The sequence below is a fragment of the Ranitomeya imitator genome, chromosome 1 (assembly GCF_032444005.1).
Source record: "Ranitomeya imitator isolate aRanImi1 chromosome 1, aRanImi1.pri, whole genome shotgun sequence".
NCBI classification, from domain to species: Eukaryota; Metazoa; Chordata; class Amphibia; order Anura; family Dendrobatidae; genus Ranitomeya; species Ranitomeya imitator.
In genome coordinates, this window is record NC_091282.1 from 1,038,261,709 (window position 1) to 1,038,280,392 (window position 18,684).

The window sequence follows — 18,684 nt, forward strand, 5'->3', positions numbered from 1 at the left end:
ATGAACCAGGCAGGGAGTTTATAAAAGCCTCAGGTATCTTTTGCATGTGTTTAGAGTTAATTAGTTGATTCAGAAGATTAGGGTAATAGGTCGTTTAGAGAACCTTTTCTTGATATGCTAATTTATTGAGACAGGTTTTTTGGGTTATCAGGAGTTGTATGCCAAAATCATCAGTATTAAAACAATAAAAGACCTGACAAATTTCAGTTGGTGGATAATGAATCTATAATATATGAAAGTTTAATTGTAATCATTACATTATGGTAAATAATGAAATTTAACACTATATGCTAATTTTTTGAGAAGGACCTATATATATATATATATATATATATATATATATATATATATATATATATATATATATATATATATTTATTTCAAAGCCCGAGGTTTAGTACTGAACAGGTGTCAGCCTGATACCCACGTTAATAAAATGGTAAATAAAGAGTTAAATAAAAGACACAAAATCTGCGTGAAACGCAACAACCGTTTCATTTTCAAAAACTTTATAAGGGTATGTTCCTCCGGTCAGTAAACGCAGCGGGAAGGACACTGCGTACATCCGCAGCGCCCATCCCGCAGCAGCCAGATGTTTCAGCAAAGTGGATGGAATTGGAAGAAATCCCATCTCCTCTATGTGTGCATCAGTGCCCGCGGCTTCCCTGCGGAGACGGACATGCGGCACGTCTTTCCAGACCGCAGCATGTTAATTTATCTTGCAGAGACACAGTCTTCACAAGGTAAATGTCCCTGTACAATGTATTTGGCACTGTGATTCCGCATGGTTCAATGAACACATGCGGAATCACATGTGTTCAAAAGCAGGCAGCGCTTTGGACAGAGCGGACATGTGCTGTGTCCAAAGCGCTGCCGGTTCCTGACCGTGGGAACATACCCTAAAAAGAAAAAAAATTGTGTGGGCTCCCGTGTAATTTTCCTAACCAACAAACGTAAAGCCGACAGCTGAGGGTTGATGTTAATATTCTGGGAAGGAGTCAATAACCATAAAGGTTCCCAAGCTATTAATATCAGCTCACAAATGTTTGCTTAGCCTTTACTGGCTATTTTACAGGGGGTTCCCCTATAAAATCAAACCAGCAAAGGCTAGGCAGATGGCCGCGGGCTGATATTAATAGCCTGGGAAGGGGCCCCCCCAGGCTATAAACATCAGCTCTCAGCCGCCCCAGAAATGGCACATCACCTCGATTTTCCCACTTGCCCTGTAGCGGTGCCAAGTGGGGTAATATTTGTGGGGTTGATGTCACCTTTGTAATATCAGGTGACATCAAGTCCACAGATTAGTAATGGAAAAGTGTCTGTAAGACACCTAACCATTACTAATCCTATAGTTGTATTGTAAATAAAGACACGGCCAGAATTAAATCCTTTATTAATATTAACCATCTTACTGCATCGCCTAATTCCCGACTCCCTCGATCTCCTGCAACAAAAATAAAATGAACCAACACAAATATTCCCTGTCTGCCGTAGTCCATTTAATAACGAGTGTCTCACGACGATCTCCCGTGTAGAACAGTCACATCAGGAGATACATTGAGAGTTCACTGAAGTTAAAGCTCTTTCTTACAGCACCGCTGTGTGAAAATTTTCTCACACAGAGGTGCCACAAGAGACAACATGAACTCAGATGAACTCTCATGGCAGCGTAGTGATACACTGACAAGAGGTGAGCCTCCCGCAGTATCACTGGGAGCCATGCAGAGCGGTCACATCTCCCGATGTGACTGTTCTACACGCGAGATCGCCGTGGGACACTCAATATTAAATGGACTACGGCGGAAAGGTAAATATATGGTGGTTCATTTTTTATTTTTTTTTATTGCAGGAGATCGAGGGCGTTGGGGTATTAGGTGTTTGGGGAGAATGAATGTGTTTTTTAATAGAAAAAAGTTGCTGGAAGATGGGACTCATTTTGTCAGTTATAGGTGACACCAGACGTAGCCGGATAGGAGTAATAGTCCCATCAGAGGATGCCTGGCTACACACACCCGCAGACATCCGCACAAACACAGACACCCATAGACACAGATGGACCTGCACAAATTCGTCATCAGTGTCTCTGCCCAAACACACTCCTCCTTCCTTTCTGCAGCGTTTTTGGCACGCAAATCCGCAGCTTAACCTTTTTACACCTGCAGTTTAGCAACGGATTTGACTGACTCAATGTAAGACAATGGGTGCAGAAATGCTGCAGATCCACAAAAAGAATTGACATGCTGCAGAAAATAAAATGCTGAGAATCAGTGCGGAATTTTCCACAGCATGTGGACACCAATTCTGGATTCCCATTAACATTGCCTGAGCACGCCTTGCGGAATTGGATTTGCAAATCTGCGAGAAAAAAAAACCAAAACGCTGCGGATCTGCAACAAAATCTGCAACGTGTGCACATAGCTTAAGGATAAGGAAGTACCTGCCTTTTCAGCTTTGCCCATACATTTTAAATAGGATTGAGATCATGGCTTTGTGATGGCCACTCCAAAACATTGACTTTGTTATCCTTAACCTAATTGGTTAACATTTTGTAAGTATGCTTCGGGTCATTTTCCATTTGGAAGACCCATTTCTGGCCAAGCTGGCTGATGTATTGAGATATTGCATCAGTATTGCCACATAATCATTCTTTTCTCATGATGCCATCTATTTTCTGAAGCACACCAGTCCCTCCTGCAGCAAAACAACTCCACAACATGATGCTGCCACCCCTGTGTTTCGCAGTTGGGATGGTTTTCTTAGGCATCCAAGCTTCTTCCTTTTGTCTCCAAACGTAACAATGGTCATTATGCCCAAAAAGTTCAATTTTAGTTTCATTAGACCACAGGACATGTCCCCAAAAATTAAGGTCTTTGTTCCTGTGTACATTTGCAAACAATCTGGCTTTTTAATGTTTCTTTTGGAGTAATGGCTTCTTCCTGGCAGAGTGGCCTTTCAGCCCATGATGATACAGTACTTATTTCACTGTGGATATTGAGACAATCTTACCAGCTTCCGCCATAATCTTCACGAGGTCTCTTGCTTTTGTCCTTGGGCTGATATGCACACGTCGAGCCAAAGCACGTTTATCTCTGGGACACAGAACCAGTCTCCTTCCTGAGCAGTATGATGGCTGGATATTCCCATCTTGTTTGTACTTGCGCATAATAGTTCGTACAGATGAACGAAGCACCTTCAGGTACCTTGAAATTGTACCCAAGGATGAGCCAGACTTGTGCAAGTCAAAAACTCTCTTCCTGATATCTTGGCTGATTTCTTGATAATTACTTATGATGCTACACGAAGAAACAGTGTGTTTCAGGTGTGCACTAAAATAGATCCACAGGTGTGTCTCTAAATTAACTCAGATGTTGCCAAAAAGACAAGCTTCAGAAGCTTCCAAACATATTACATCATCATACGGGCAAGTCCAGAATTGTTTAAAGGAATAGTAATCTTAGTGTGTGTAAACTTTAGAATTTTAAGTCATAAAAATGCCTTAGAACATTCTCTCATTATCCTGGCAGTAGGCAAATAAGAATTATGGTAATCCTAAAAACGTTAATGTTGCTTCCTCAGGAGACTTCCCCTGAGGAAGCGACATTAACGTTCGCGAAACACACGTCGGGGTACTTGGCCGCAGCCTGGGCAGGAGTCATCACATAATGGCTCACTAACCCTTTGATATTTTTACCATAATCTTGTTATAGCAAACACCGGAGTTTTTCTATTAACGTGTTACATAGGCTTTATAGAAACAAGGTTTGATCTGGGTCGACTTGCTCAGCCCCTCTCAGTCTTTGTTGGGAGACTGATTAATTTGACCCATTATCCTACCATGTGGCCATTCATATAAAACTGGTTAATATTGCTTTGTAAACTGTGTTTTGTTTATTTGTTCAGGCCCTAGTCTTCAGCCACTGCAGCATTGTCACCTTTGTGGATCATCTATTTAATATATATATATATATATATATATATATATATATATATATATATATATATATATATATATATATATATATATATGTATATATATGTAGAAGATATTTTTAATAAGATTTGTGTATTATTTATATATCTAAAACATCTTTTATGTATAAATAAAATCATATTTCATAATATATGGTGACTCAGGTCCTCCTTTTTTGAATGAAATAGTGGAGCCAATATATTTGTGGGTACTTTGATGGTTTAAGACTGGTAATCTATTTCAATATACCATACTTGTCTGTCGTTCTGTCCCACAACGAAATCCATGTCTGAAATAGTTTTCAACCAGGAAGGTGCCAAGATGCGACCGCCCAGGCTGAGAACCACTGGTGAATGAGATGCTGGGAACGCAGCCTCCGTGACTGGGGGTGACGTCATAGAGGTTACCTATGGTCACTAGTTCCGGGGGTCTGCTGTCAATCAGCTGGCACCCAGCGGCGATCGCCCGCACATCCCCAGTGAGCGCGGGCGGTCGCGATAACGTAATATTCCATCCATGGTCAAATATGCCCAGGTCACATGGATGGAATATTACGTCCAATGTCAGAAAGGGGTTAAACACACTCATACTGCCAGTGATCGAAAGCACTTTTTAGACTCTCCCATACACAAATGCTCAACCGTATTTTTTCATGTTGAGTACAGCTGCCACACCCCTCCAGCAAAGTTTAGAAAAACAATCGATGAATGTCAGATCCTGACAAAATCAGCAGATTTGACTTACCCAATTGGTACTATGACCTTCATGCCACTCAAACATATTAGATGGCAGTTCGGCCAATCATTTGGCTGGCAGCTTTCTCAGTCGTCTGTACCACAGACACAGGACAGCTTGTTTAGCAGAGTGCTCCTGAGCTCTGTATGAGGGAGGTGCTGCCAGACACCTCTTGCGGCAGCTTACTTCATGGAGAACAAAGTTCGGCAATCCAAAATAGAAAGTTCTAGATCTTTAACTTCTGAGAAATAAAGTGCCTGGGCTCCCATGCACATTAACTTGTTGACTGAATCAGTCATTATTAGGGATGAGCGAGTAGCTTCGGATAACTCCTTAACCGAATATCTATAGTGGTTACCGAATATCTGCATCGGAAACCCGGATACCTGAAGCGCTCCCGACAATTGCGGTTCGGTGCCGCAGCTGCATGTGTCGCGGCTGTGGACAGTCACAACCAACATGCTCTCTATGTATGTGTGGCACCCCTAGGGGTATTTGCCACAAAAATAGTTACTGACAGTAAGTACAAATACTAAAATAGCAAGACTGCACTACCACCTCCGGCCAGAATGGGGGAGCTCCAGAGACTCCCCTTGATCCATTCTGGTCTGAGAGAAGAAATGGCAGTTGGGCCAAGGAGCTGATAGTGAGAGGTCATACAGTTGAATCTCTAACAGCCCTGTGACTGTTACCAGGCCTAAATCACCGGCCTGAGGAGAAGAGGGATAGAGAAAAAGGACATTGTGAGAACCGGGTAGCATTAATCACTACCCAGAACAGGCGCAAAGACGGATACCGGATCCGTGGCTGTATTCATTATATATAATACAGCAACCGGAAAAACGTGAGGTGATATCAGCTTCACTAGGGTCGGATGCAGCAACAGACACAGAGTTCAGCGGTACTCCCAGAGGGGGTAAACCGATAAAAGGACTCGGGTTGCCCGTCGAACCAGGACCCGGAGGGGACAGATTGGGCCGGCAGCCAGTTCACATACAGCAGCAGGGCCACACAGAAATTGCGCACAATAAGAGGCGAAGACCCCGGCAGGGTCAAAGTAACTCAGAGTTCCCATACAGACTCCGGTGACAGGACTGGTTGTAAATCCTTTTATGTTAAAGTAAACTGGTTAAACGTTTCAGTGCCTCAGTCTTTCATTTGGACAATAGCCATCTATCCAGGATCAGGATCGTCACCGCTGGGAGAACCTGCTGCTGATCAAGTAAGTGCCTGTCCCCTCATGATACCCCTTACACTGTGCATTGCCTGAGGCCACAGCACCGGGTCAAGCCACCCGTGACATCCCCCTCAAGAGAGACTCCATTGGTCCGGTGCTGGGTATCCCGGTCTCCTGGGCGTCACATATGTGTTGTGACTTTCACAGCCGCGATACCTGCAGCGCCGAACAGCTGATTATCGGGAGCGCTCCAGGTATCCAGGTTCCCGATGCAGCTACTCGGGTAAGCGCTATAGATATTCGGATAAGGAGTTACCTGAAGCTATTCGCTCATCCCTAGTGATCATCAGTGGCTTCAACCGACATCACTTTAGTATGCATAGGGGGCTTTATAATTCAGAGAGAAAAATCTGACCAATTGAAACGCTAATAGAACAGAAGATAAGAACGTTGTTTAACCCCTTTACCCCCAAGGGTGGTTTGCACGTTAATGACCAGGCCAATTTTTACAATTCTGACCACTGTCCCTTTATGAGGTTATAACTCTGAAACGCTTCAACGGATCCTGGTGATTCTGACATTGTTTTCTCGTGACATATTGTACTTCATGATAGTGGTAAAATTTCTTTGATAGTACCTGCGTTTATTTGTGAAAAAAACGGAAATTTGGCGAAAATTTTGAAAATTTCGCAATTTTCAAACTTTGAATTTTTATGCAATTAAATCACAGAGATATGTCACACAAAATACTTAATAAGTAACATTTCCCACACGTCTCCTTTACATCAGCATAATTTTGGAACCAATTTTTTTTTTTGTTAGGGAGTTATAAGGGTTAAAAGTTGACCAGCAATTTCTCATTTTTACAACACCATTTTTTTTTAGGGACCACGTCTCATTTGAAGTCATTTTGAGGGGTCTATATGATAGAAAATGCCCAAGTGTGACACCATTCTAAAAACTGCACCCCTCAAGGTGCTCAAAACCACATTCAAGAAGTTTATTAACCCTTCAGGTGTTTAATAGGAATTTTTGGAATGTTTAAATAAAAATGAACATTTAACTTTTTTACACAAAAAATTTACTTCAGCTCCAATTTGTTTTATTTTACCAAGGGTAACAGGAGAAATTGGACCCAAAAAGTTGTTGTCCAATTTGTCCTGAGTACGCTGATACCCCATATGTGGCAGTAAACCACTGTTTGGGCGCATGGGAGAGCTCGGAAGGGAAGGAGCGCTATTTGACTTTTCAATGCAAAATTGACAGGAATTGAGATGGGACGCCATGTTGCGTTTGGAGAGCCACTGATGTGCCTAAACATTGAAACCCCCCACAAGTGACACCATTTTGGAAAGTAGACCCCCTAAGGAACTTATCTGGATGTGTGGTGAGCACTTTGACCCACCAAGTGCTTCACAGAAGTTTATAATGCAGAACCGTAAAAATAAAAAATCATATTTTTTCACAAAAATTATATTTTTGCCCCCAATTTTTTATTTTTCCAAGGGTAAGAGAAGAAATTGGACCTCAAAAGTTGTTGTCCAATTTGTCCTGAGTACGCTGATACCTCATATGTGGCAGTAAACCACTGTTTGGGCGCATGGGAGAGCTCGGAAGGGAAGGAGCGCAGTTTGACTTTTCAATGCAAAATTGACAGAAATTGAGATGGGACGCCATGTTGCGTTTGGAGAGCCACTGATGTGCCTAAACATTGAAACCCCCCACAAGTGACACCATTTTGGAAAGTAGACCCCCTAAGGAACTTATCTGGATGTGTGGTGAGCACTTTGACCCACCAAGGGCTTCACAGAAGTTTATAATGCAGAGCCATAAAAATAAAACAAAATTTTTTTCCCACAAAAATTATTTTTTAGCCCCCAGTTTTGTATTTTCCCTAGGGTAACAGGAGAAATTGGACCCTAAATGTTGTTGTCCAATTTGTCCTGAGTACGCTGATACCCGATATGTGGGGGGGAACCACCGTTTGGGCGCATGGGAGGGCTCGGAAGGGAAGGAGCATCATTTGGAATGCAGACTTAGATGGATTGGTCTGCAGGCGTCACATTGCGTTTGCAGAGCCCCTAATGTACCTAAACAGTAGAAACCCCCCACATGTGACCCCATATTGGAAACTAGACCCCTCAATGAACTTATCTAGATGTGTTGTGAGAACTTTGAACCCCCAAGTGTTTCACTACAGTTTATAACGCAGAGCCGTGAAAATAAAAAATCTTTTTGTTTTCCCACAAAAATTATTTTTTAGCCCCCAGTTTTGTATTTTCCCAAGGGTAACAGGAGAAATTGGTCCACAAAAGTTGTTGTCCAATTTGTCCTGAGTACGCTGATACCCCATATGTTGGGGTAAACCCCTGTTTGGGCACACAGGAGAGCTCGGAAGGGAAGGAGCACTGTTTTACTTTTTCAACGCAGAATTGGCTGGAATTGAGATCGGACGCCATGTCGTGTTTGGAGAGCCCCTGATGTGCCGAAACAGTGGAAACCCCCCAATTATAACTGAAACCCTAATCTAAACACACCCCTAACCCTAATTCCAACGGTAACCCTAACCACACCTCTAACCCTGACACACCACTAACCCTAATCCCAACCCTATTCCCAACTGTAAATGTAATCTAAACCCTAACCCTAACTTTAGCCCCAACCCTAACTGTAGCCCCAACCCTAACCCTAACCCTAGCCCTAGCCCTAACCCTAGCCCTAACCCTAGCCCTAACCCTAGCCCTAACCCTAACCCTAGCCCTAGCCCTAACCCTAGCCCTAACCCTAGCCCTAGCCCTAACCCTAGCCCTAACCCTAGCCCTAGCCCTAACCCTAGCCCTAACCCTAGCCCTAGCCCTAATGGGAAAATGGAAATAAATACATTTTTTTTTATTTTTCCCTAACTAAGGGGGTGATGAAGGGGGGTTTGATTTACTTTTATAGCGAGTTTTTTAGCGGATTTTTATGATTGGCAGCCGTCACACACTGAAAGACCCTTTTTATTGCAAAAAATATTTTTTGCAATACCACATTTTGAGAGCTATAATTTTTCCATATTTTGGTCCACAGAGTCATGTAAGGTCTTGTTTTTTGCGGGACGAGTTGACGTTTTTATTGAAAACATTTTTGGGCACGTGACATTTTTTTATCGCTTTTGATTCCGATTTTTGTGAGGAAGAATGACCAAAAGCCAGCTATTCATGAATTTCTATTGGGGGAGGCGTTTATACCGTTCCGCGTTTGGTAAAATTGATAAATCAGTTTTATTCTTCGGGTCAGTACGATTACAGCGATACCTCATTTATATCATTTTTTTATGGTTTGGTGCTTTTATACGATAAAAACTATTTTACAGAAAAAATAATTATTTTTGCATCGCTTTATTCTCAGGACTATAACTTTTTTATTTTTTTGCTGATGATGCTGTATGGCGGCTCTTTTTTTGCGGGACAATATGACGCTTTCAGCGGTACCATGGTTATTTATATCTGTCCTTTTGATCGCGTGTTATTCCACTTTTTGTTCGGCGGTATGATAATAAAGCGTTGTTTTTTGCCTCGTTTTTTTTTTTTTTCTTACGGTGTTTACTGAAGGGGTTAACTAGTGGGACAGTTTTATAGGTCGGGTCGTTACGGACGCGGCGATACTAAATATGTGTACTTTTATTGGTTTTTTTTTTTATTTAGATGAAGAAATGTATTTATGGGAATAATATTTTTTTTTTTTTTCATTATTTTGGAATATTTTTTTTTATTTTTTTTTTACACATTTGGAAAAATTTTTTTTTACTTTGTCCCAGGGGGGGACATCACAGATCAGTGATCTGACAGTTTGCACAGCACTCTGTCAGATCACTGATCTGACATGCAGCGCTGCAGCCTTCACAGTGCCTGCTCTGAGCAGGCTCTGTGAAGCCACCTCCCTCCCTGCAGGACCCGGATCCGCGGCCATCTTGGATCCGGGGCTCGAGCAGGGAGGGAGGTGAGGAGACCCTCGCAGCAACGCGATCACATCGCGTTGCTGCGGGGGGCTCAGGGAAGCCCGCAGGGAGCCCCCTCCCTGCGCGGTGCTTCCCTGCACCGCCGGCACATCGCGATCATCTTTGATCGCGGTGTGCCAGGGGTTAATGTGCCGGGGGCGGTCCGTGACCGCTCCTGGCACATAGTGGCGGATGTCAGCTGCGATAAGCAGCTGACACCCGGCCGCGATCGGCCGCGCTCCCCCCGTGAGCGCGGCCGATCGGCTATGACGTACTATCCCGTCCAGGGTCAGATAAGCCCAGGGCACCTCGACGGGATAGTACGTCTAAGGTCACAGAGGGGTTAAAGGGAACCTGTCACCCCGAAAATCGCGGGTGAGGTAATCCCACCGGCATCAGGGGCTTATCTGCAGCATTCTGTAATGCTGTAGATAAGCCCCCGATGTTACCTGAAAAAGGAGAAAAAGACGTTATATTATACTCACCCAGGGGCGGTCCCGCTGCTGGTCAGGTCGGATGGGCGTCTCCGGTCCGCTGCGGCGCCTCCTATCTTCTTTCCATGACGTCCTCTTCTGATCTTCAGCCACGGCTCCGGCGCAGGCGTACTTTGCTCTGCCCTCTTGAGGGCAGAGGATAGTACTGCAGTGCGCAGGCGCCGGAAAGGTCAGAGGCCCGGCGCCTGCGCACTGCAGTACTTTGTCTGCCCTCAACAGGGCAGAGCAAAGTACGCCTGCGCCGGAGCCGTGGCTGAAGATCAGAAGAAGACGTCATGGAAAGAAGATAGGAGGCGCCGGAGCGGACCGGAGACGCCCATCCGACCTGACCAGCAGCGGGACCGCCAGTGGGTGAGTATAATCTAACGTCTTTTTCTCCTTTTTCAGGTAACATCGGGGGCTTATCTACAGCATTACAGAATGCTGCAGATAAGCCCCTGATGCCGGTGGGATTACCTCACCCGCGATTTTCGGGGTGACAGGTTCCCTTTAAAACACAGGTTTACAGTCTGCCCTTTTATAGGTTTTCTTTTTAATTTTTCGTTTGATCATTGCAAACCAATTGTCCCGTGTGTGCAATTGCAAACCATATGCTGTCCAGGTGAGAAGCGACGTCATGCCATTTCTTTATTTCTGCAAACAGCGTACCTAAAGCCATGTTATGAATGGCTAGCAATTGTTTCTTGGCATTTGAAGAGGCCAATAACCTACCAGATGATTCTCTGTCCGCTTCAGCAGATTGGGAAGCTTCCACAGAAGACACAACACTGACTGCATGTGGGGCGGCACTGACCAGAGACGGCGTGGGGGCAGCAGACTTTTTCTGAGCTATCACAACACTCCTGGTGGAGATGAAAAAAAGAGGGTGTTGGTTATTAACAGATTTAAAATCAAGTGTACTATATATTACATTATTACACAAACATGATGAGAACTACCAGCATACACTTTTATAGATATTGCTCCATTGTGGGGTCAGAAGGTTATTACACATGTAAGAACCGGACTTTACACGAATAAAAGACTGATATTACAGTATATATCCAAATTTTTTGGCTTGTAAACGCTTTAATCAGATTACTCAGATATGCATTAACGTGGGGCCACTTGAATTTATAAAGACTTCTACAGATTAATATGAAGTAAATTTGACATCTGCACCCATCTCCAAACACATTTTTCATTATTTTTTTGCTTAAGTGCTAACTAGATTGTATCAGAAGACATCACAAATCAAATCTGTTCTCAAGGCCAGAAAAGCTGATTATAACGTTGTCCTCTGAGACACCTTGATACTTGATGACATGCAAGGCTTCCTTCCTTCTAACAAACTCCATTTCCTTAATACACAAGTCATTGTACCATGACAAGTGAATAAAGCAATAGCCAATTATTTAGCTGAAACCTTCGCGACCATTAGAACTTCATCTCATAAATCAGAGCTCTTTCTATGCAGTGTCACTGCCACGTTCCACCGGGCAACAAAAATCAAAATGAAGCTACACTTTACCAGTCCACTGTCATATAGAAAAGCAATGCATCTTTTAAGTGTCCTACCCCAGATCGGCAAGGATATCAAAGAGGAGCTTACATCACTTCTGACAGGACAAGGGTGCAAAGACCAGCCACCATAAATATTCGCAGGCATAAGGTCAGTGTGTTATTAGTCCCAATTACGCAGAACTGTAAGAAGGCTTTGTGGTGCAGATAATTATTGCCTGTTGAACGAGCACAGATCACCAGACCCGGCCAGCCATCTGAATATATGCCTACACGCCAGACATAAACCTTAAAATGCTAATACAAGTCATTACCTGACACCTTTCTTACACATTCATAGTAGACCACCTTTTTTTCTACTGGTCTTATTTTAATTTTTCTAGTCATTGTAAATACCTCCCTCATGTGTCTCACCAAACTATAAAGATTTAAAAAAAAGCCTCGGTAAAAACACAACAGCATAGAAAAATCTGAGTAGGAATATGGGGGTGGTAGAGAATCAAAGAATGTAAACAGGGTTAATAAGTTGAAGCGCAGGCGCTGGGCCTCTCTGACCTTTCCCAGCGCCTGCGCACTGCAGTACTTTGCTCTGCCATCAACAGGGCAGCCAAAGTACGCCTGCGCTGGAGCCGCAGCGTGAAGACCAGAAGAGGACGTCATCTGATGAAGATGGGAGGCGCCGGACCCGGACCAACAGCGGGAACGCCCCTGGGTGAGTATAATCTAACGTCTTTTTCTCATATTTTAGGATACATCGGGGGCTTATCTACAGCATTCCAGAACGCTGTAGATAAGCCCCTGATGCCGGTGGGCTTACCTCACCCGCGATTTTGGGGGTTGACAGGTTCCCTTTAAAATAAAAAAAATGGTGTGGGCTCCCGCATAATTTTAATAACCAGCTGACAGCTGAGGGCAGATGTTAATATTCTGGGAAGGAGCCAAAGATTCCCAGGATATTAATATCAGCTCACAGATGTTTGCTTAGCCTTTATTGACTAGTTTACAGGGTAACACCAGAAAAAAAATTGATACCAGCAAAGGCTAGGCAGACAGCTGCGGGCCGATATTAGTAGCCTGTGAAGGGGCCATGGATATTGGCCCCCCAGGCTAAAAACCATCAGCTCTCAGCGGTCCCAGAAATGACGCATCTTATAGATGCAACAATTATGGCACTTAGCCTCGCTCTTCCCACTTGCCCTGTAGCTGTGGCAAGTGGGATTCATATTTGTGGGGTTGATGTCACCTTTGTATTGTCAGGTGACATCAAGCCCATAGGTTTGTAATGGAGAGGAGCCTATAAGGCACTTATCCATTACTAACCCCATAGTTACATGATAAATAAAGACATGGCCAGAATAAAGTCCTTTATTTGAAATAATCACAGACTATTATTGAATCTGAATTTACCATACTTACTGAAAGCCTAATCCCTGACGCACTCTTCTCCTGCAACAACAAAAAAACAACATATAATACTTCCTGTCCGGCGTAGTCCATTTAATACAGAGTGTCCCACGACGATTTCACGTGTGGAACAGTCACATTGGGAAATGTAACCACTCTACCCGGCCTGAAGCAGTGTATCACCAAGCTGCCGTGAGAGTTCACCGGAGTTCATCAGCTCCAGTGCTCTCAATTATGGCACCGATACACGAGAACTTTCCCACGCAGCAGTGCAGTAAGTGAGAGCACCGGAAGTGATGAACTTCGGCAAACTCCCAAGGCGGCTCAGTGATACACTGCGGGAGCAATTACCTCCTGCCAGTGTATCGCCGAAGGTCGGGTAGAGCTGTCACATCTCTCGATACGACTGTTCTACACGCGAGATAGTCAGGGGACTTTCGGTATTAAATGGACTACGGTGGACAGGGAGTATATGTTGGTTTATTATTTTTGATTGCTTGCAGGAGATGTGGGCATCGGGGATTAGGTGTTCGGTGAGTATGCGCTTTGTACATACGTGTGTACTTTATGTAATTATGTAAAAAAAAAATTTGTTTTTGTTTTTTTTTTACAATTGAACACAGGTGCCGGATGATGGGACTACTCTCCCATCATTGGCTCATGCGGTCTGTTATATGTGACAGCAGACATAGCTGGATGAGAGTAGTAGTCCCATCAGACGACTCCTGGGTACACCCACAGACGCCCACACACTCTTCCTCCTTCTGACACCATCTCCTTTCTGTAGCGTTTTTTAGAGCAAATCTGCAAAACCTTTTTACACCTGCGATTTTGCTGTGGATTAAACTGACTCATGTAAGTCAATGGGTACAGAAACGCTGCAGATCTGCAAAAAGAATTGGCATGCAGTGGAAAATAAAATGCTGCTAATCAGGACAGAATTTTCCACAGCATGTGCACACCAATTCTGGATTCCCACCGATCAACCTTGCTTGAACAATCCTTTGCTGATTTGGTGAAATTCCACGCAGAAAAAAGCCGCGGATCCGCAACAAATCCGTAACGTGTGCACATAGCCTAAGACTTTCTAGTCAAGGTTTACACAGCTTGTTTGTCATGACCAGTTTCAGCAAGATCAACCAACCCCCCTTTACCCCCCCCCCTCCCCGTTGGACAAGGCACGAGAAGTGTGTAGATATGCCGGAGGTTCTGAAGGAGGTTTCTTTGGTGCAGATCAAGCAAGGATTCTTGTGAGTATAGCTTGATAAAATATGCCCCAATGGTTTTTTATGTTTGTCTTTCTAACAATTGCAATGTAGAGATGCACATGAATACCTACATACATATATATAGAAAGAGGGATTATTTTCCTCTTCATATGATCAGAATGATCGTAAGGCATATCATGGAAACCGTTAAAATCTCATCTCATTAGAAACAAATATACCCATTTATCAATCATGTTCGGATCAAAGACATGACAGATGACCATAATCAGTCCTACTGACACAAAGCCTGGCATCCAAAGGAACAAAATCACTCTGCATGATGAAAACCGTCTCAGAATGTGGAATTGCATTATATACGTGTTCAGCAAATATTAAAATATGAAAGATTCTGCATTGCATTATAAATATATATATTTTTCAAGCTGCCAATACTAGTAAAGACCAATATAGCACAACTGACCATGAGAAAATACAGAATGAATACAGACATGAATGAAGGACCTAGGATAATGAAATATGGATGCAAGAAATACTTTAAAAGTTGCAATACACATGTGGATGAGAATTCAGTTTTCGCTTATTGGCTGAAGTGTGTACAAGGTCAGCACAGCTTATGCCAACAGTTTACTCATTTTACAAAGTTTTCGGCTATACTTTTAATACAACACTTCTCCTTGTGGAGACCGCCAGCTGGCAATGCATTTTGAGAAAATAAAGGCATGCAGATTAGCGCTCCTCCAGAAGAAAGTAAGCCATCTCTATCGGAGGTAGACATACTAGCAAGTAATGATCAGGCAAAATGAGTGCGCTCTCGAGAATGGAAGAAATGGTTTCCTAAGCAAATAAGCCTTTAGTCTCGGGGCGGTGGTCTGCAGAACACTCGGAACATATACTGGGGGGAGGCCTGCTCATCTGGGGCAATGTCAGAGGCTTATCTTCAAGGTTTGGCTTTTCTCTTTTTTCTTTTAAATTTCTATGTGAATTATTTTAGTGCGGCAGAAATCGGTAAATAAAAAGGCACTTAGGCATTCTAGTTATTCCCATTTTCTTCAGGAAGCTTGAGACAAGAAGCCAGACCAGACCTTGAACTTTATCTGGGTAAATGTCTGGCACCCACTAATCGCCAGGATGGATGTGAGGATGATAGCAAGGACATCACTAGCATGGGAACGAATCTGCACACCTTGCCGGCAGCAGCCCCTCTCCTGGCAGGATTTCAGGGAAGCCACGCTGGTCTAGCTGTTACTGTATACTTTCCAGCCATAGCTAGAGAGGATAATCCTTAAGATATGAGGAGAGGTTTGATTTCTGACAAAGCATTCCTGAGATAAATGCAGGATCAGAGGAGGCTTTGAAATTCCCATGGACACCCCACTGGTAAAGGAGATAGGAGAAGATCTCTCAGACAAGGGGTCTTTACATCCAGAACGTAAAGAGGCTGAGGCCGAGCGGCCACCGCACCGCCCTAAATAAGAAACAGAGCCCTAAAGGAGGGATACACCGGTGACCAGAAACAGCAGAGCTCAACAGTCACTTTTCTTGCTACTGCTTATTTCTTTGGAAAACAAATCCCCTCTCCATGGTGAAAGATATAATTATTAAATGGAGGAAGATCTAATTATTACATGGCGGATGTTAACGTTATTCTCAGAAATAAAAATGGCATGAGGAGCAGTTTCTAAAAGAATGTCTAGTAATAGCCCACGGCTGCCATTTTGTTACTTTTGGGAAGCTCAGGCTGAGATCCATGGGAGACCAGTATTTTATATACATAGTGCAACACTGTGGCATTGCAGTATACAGTACATGCAACCAAATGATCACAAATTCAAGTCCCTTAAAATAAAAAAAATAAAAAAAGTTGTCTACTACTTTGACAACTCCTTCTCATACCCCATGCTTGGCCCCAAAAAATAGTAAAGCCTATAGTCCCCTCCGGTGCTGGCATCGTTCCCATGGTGTCTGTAGAAAAGCCGCAGAGACACCATCACGTGTTTCTCAACGCAAGCAATAAATAGCCAGGTCTTTCACCGGGAAGGAACAACCACGGAAGAGCAGCATCCAATAAAGGAAAACCACCTATGCCAAAACATGGTATCCATCCACAGACAACTGTTTCGGGGTATTTGCCCCTCATCAGTGTGGAGTAGGAAACTGGCTATTAGGAGCAGTGCCTGGTAAAAGGACTATAAATACATATAAGGATGAATGACCTCGGGGAGATCAAAACATCAGGCCGGGCAGAGCGGATCTCTGACTCCTTATGTTCAATTCGACAGGAGGCGGGGACATTGAAGCCAACGCTGATTGGGCGCCACAGTCAGGAGTCGCAACAACGGGATGAGCGAGTGCCGACACCGCAGGAACAGTGTCAGTGCGGGAGGGGAGCAGAAGCTGCTTTTTTAAAAAAAAATTATTTTAGTCAGAGATAAGCATGGGGTATGAGAAGGGGTTGTATTAGTAGTGGACAACCCCTTTAGGGGACGGAAAAATATAAATTAAAAAAATATATATGCTTAAACAATAAATAAAAAAAGCACCCCCTATATATTTGGTATTACAGTGTTCATTAAAGTAGCATCTTTCAAAATCTACAATTAACCCATAAAGTAAACACTTAAAAAATAAATTTAAGAATTTCAATTTTTTTCTGCCACCTCATCACCCTAAAAAAATGCAACAAAAAGCAAATAAAGAAATCCTGTCTACCCCAAATAGGTAGCAATAAAGACACTGGCACATTACACACAAACAAAAAAAAACCCTCACACAGCTACATCAATAAAAAGGATACAGGTATTAAAAAAATACCTTGCCCTATTAACCAGATATAGCTTAAAATAGGTCAGAAGGTTTTTGTCATGTAATCTGACAGCAGCATGAGATAGGGATAGAGACGGCGATTCCAGCAAAGTATTACTTATTATACTGGGTGCAGCAAATATGATAGAACTTATTCTATCTGCTTGAGATCTAGCAGAGCTCAGTTGTTGATCTGTGTACAACCCCGACCACACCACAGCTTTCTGTGTAAAATCTATAGTGACAGATTGCTGCTAATCAGTGAAGGGTGTGTGGCTGGACTAGGAAGCACAAGACCAGTTGTCCTATAGCGAAAATCTCCTGCAGATGAAACACTGTATTGAAACAGCAAAAACACAGCCCAGTAAGTGACATCACTGGAATCTGGATCTCAGCCCCAAAATCATGGTGCTCTCAGATTACGTACCAAAAACATACGAAGATTCCCTCCACTCCTCACCACCACAGGAGTCATCCACTCACCAACACCAGAGCTACCCCCTCATCCAACACCGGCGCTCATGCAACCCCCCAACCTATTGTCTCCTTCCCCATCATTCTGCAGAATGTAGGCCCGCAAGGGCAGGGTCCTCGCCCCTCTGTATCAGTCCGTCATTGTTAGTTTGCTTACTGTAGGTGATATCTGTAATTTGTATGTAACCCCTTCTCATGTACAGCACCATGGAATCAATGGTGTTATATAAATAAATAATATTAATAATAATAATAATAATAACAATAGAAACTAATGTTGCCGGTGCCAGGAGCCGCAAGAACAAAGACAGGCTTCCTTGTTGGAAACTGCTATGTTTTATTCTGAAACTTTGCAGCATTTCAGAGAAAATTAAAAGTTTTAAAAAAATGACCAAAATCTAGGCTATCAATATTAAACTCCAATAACATGCTTCAAACAAATTTATCACGATAAAATTACCTGTCAAATGATCTAAACTGGACTGAGTGCTCAGCAGCGGGGTCCCCAAGAGCTCCCAGGAAAGCAGGTGGTATTAAAGCAGGATCGATTTGGGACTCCTCAGGGGGTGTACTGACAAGGCTACGGAGAATATCCTTTACATTCACATTTTTTGTGCTGGCTTGATCGTTTACACCATCAGTTTCACTTTCCTGAGATTTTTTGACCTCTGATGATAGAGTGTGCAGCACCTCACTTATGGCATCGGGACCTGAACTCACAGGGTCCGACCTGGGGGAATCAGTCTCCAAATTACTGTTAGGTGACAAAACTGCTTCGTCCCCAATACCAGAGTCTCTTCTTTTTACGGACACGGTGCTGTCCGAGTCATTTGGGCTACCTTGTTCACCAGTTGGTGCACCATCTATAAAAAAGAGCAAGGAAGAAAGAGCACAATACCATTGATCATAGATGGCTACAG

At 43.3% G+C, this 18,684-nt stretch overlaps 1 protein-coding gene across 1 annotated transcript in view; it reads right to left on the reverse strand.

The window, feature by feature from the left end:
- The window catches only part of LRBA (LPS responsive beige-like anchor protein), an 825,317-nt gene that overhangs the window by 684,370 nt on the left and 122,263 nt on the right, over nt 1–18,684 (reverse strand). The window contains exons 29-30 of the mRNA XM_069744053.1: nt 18,225–18,627; nt 11,067–11,197 (exon numbers count right to left, since the gene is read on the reverse strand). Of these exons, the coding sequence (XP_069600154.1) occupies nt 11,067–11,197; nt 18,225–18,627 (534 nt within the window). The remainder of the gene's footprint in view (nt 1–11,066; nt 11,198–18,224; nt 18,628–18,684) is intronic.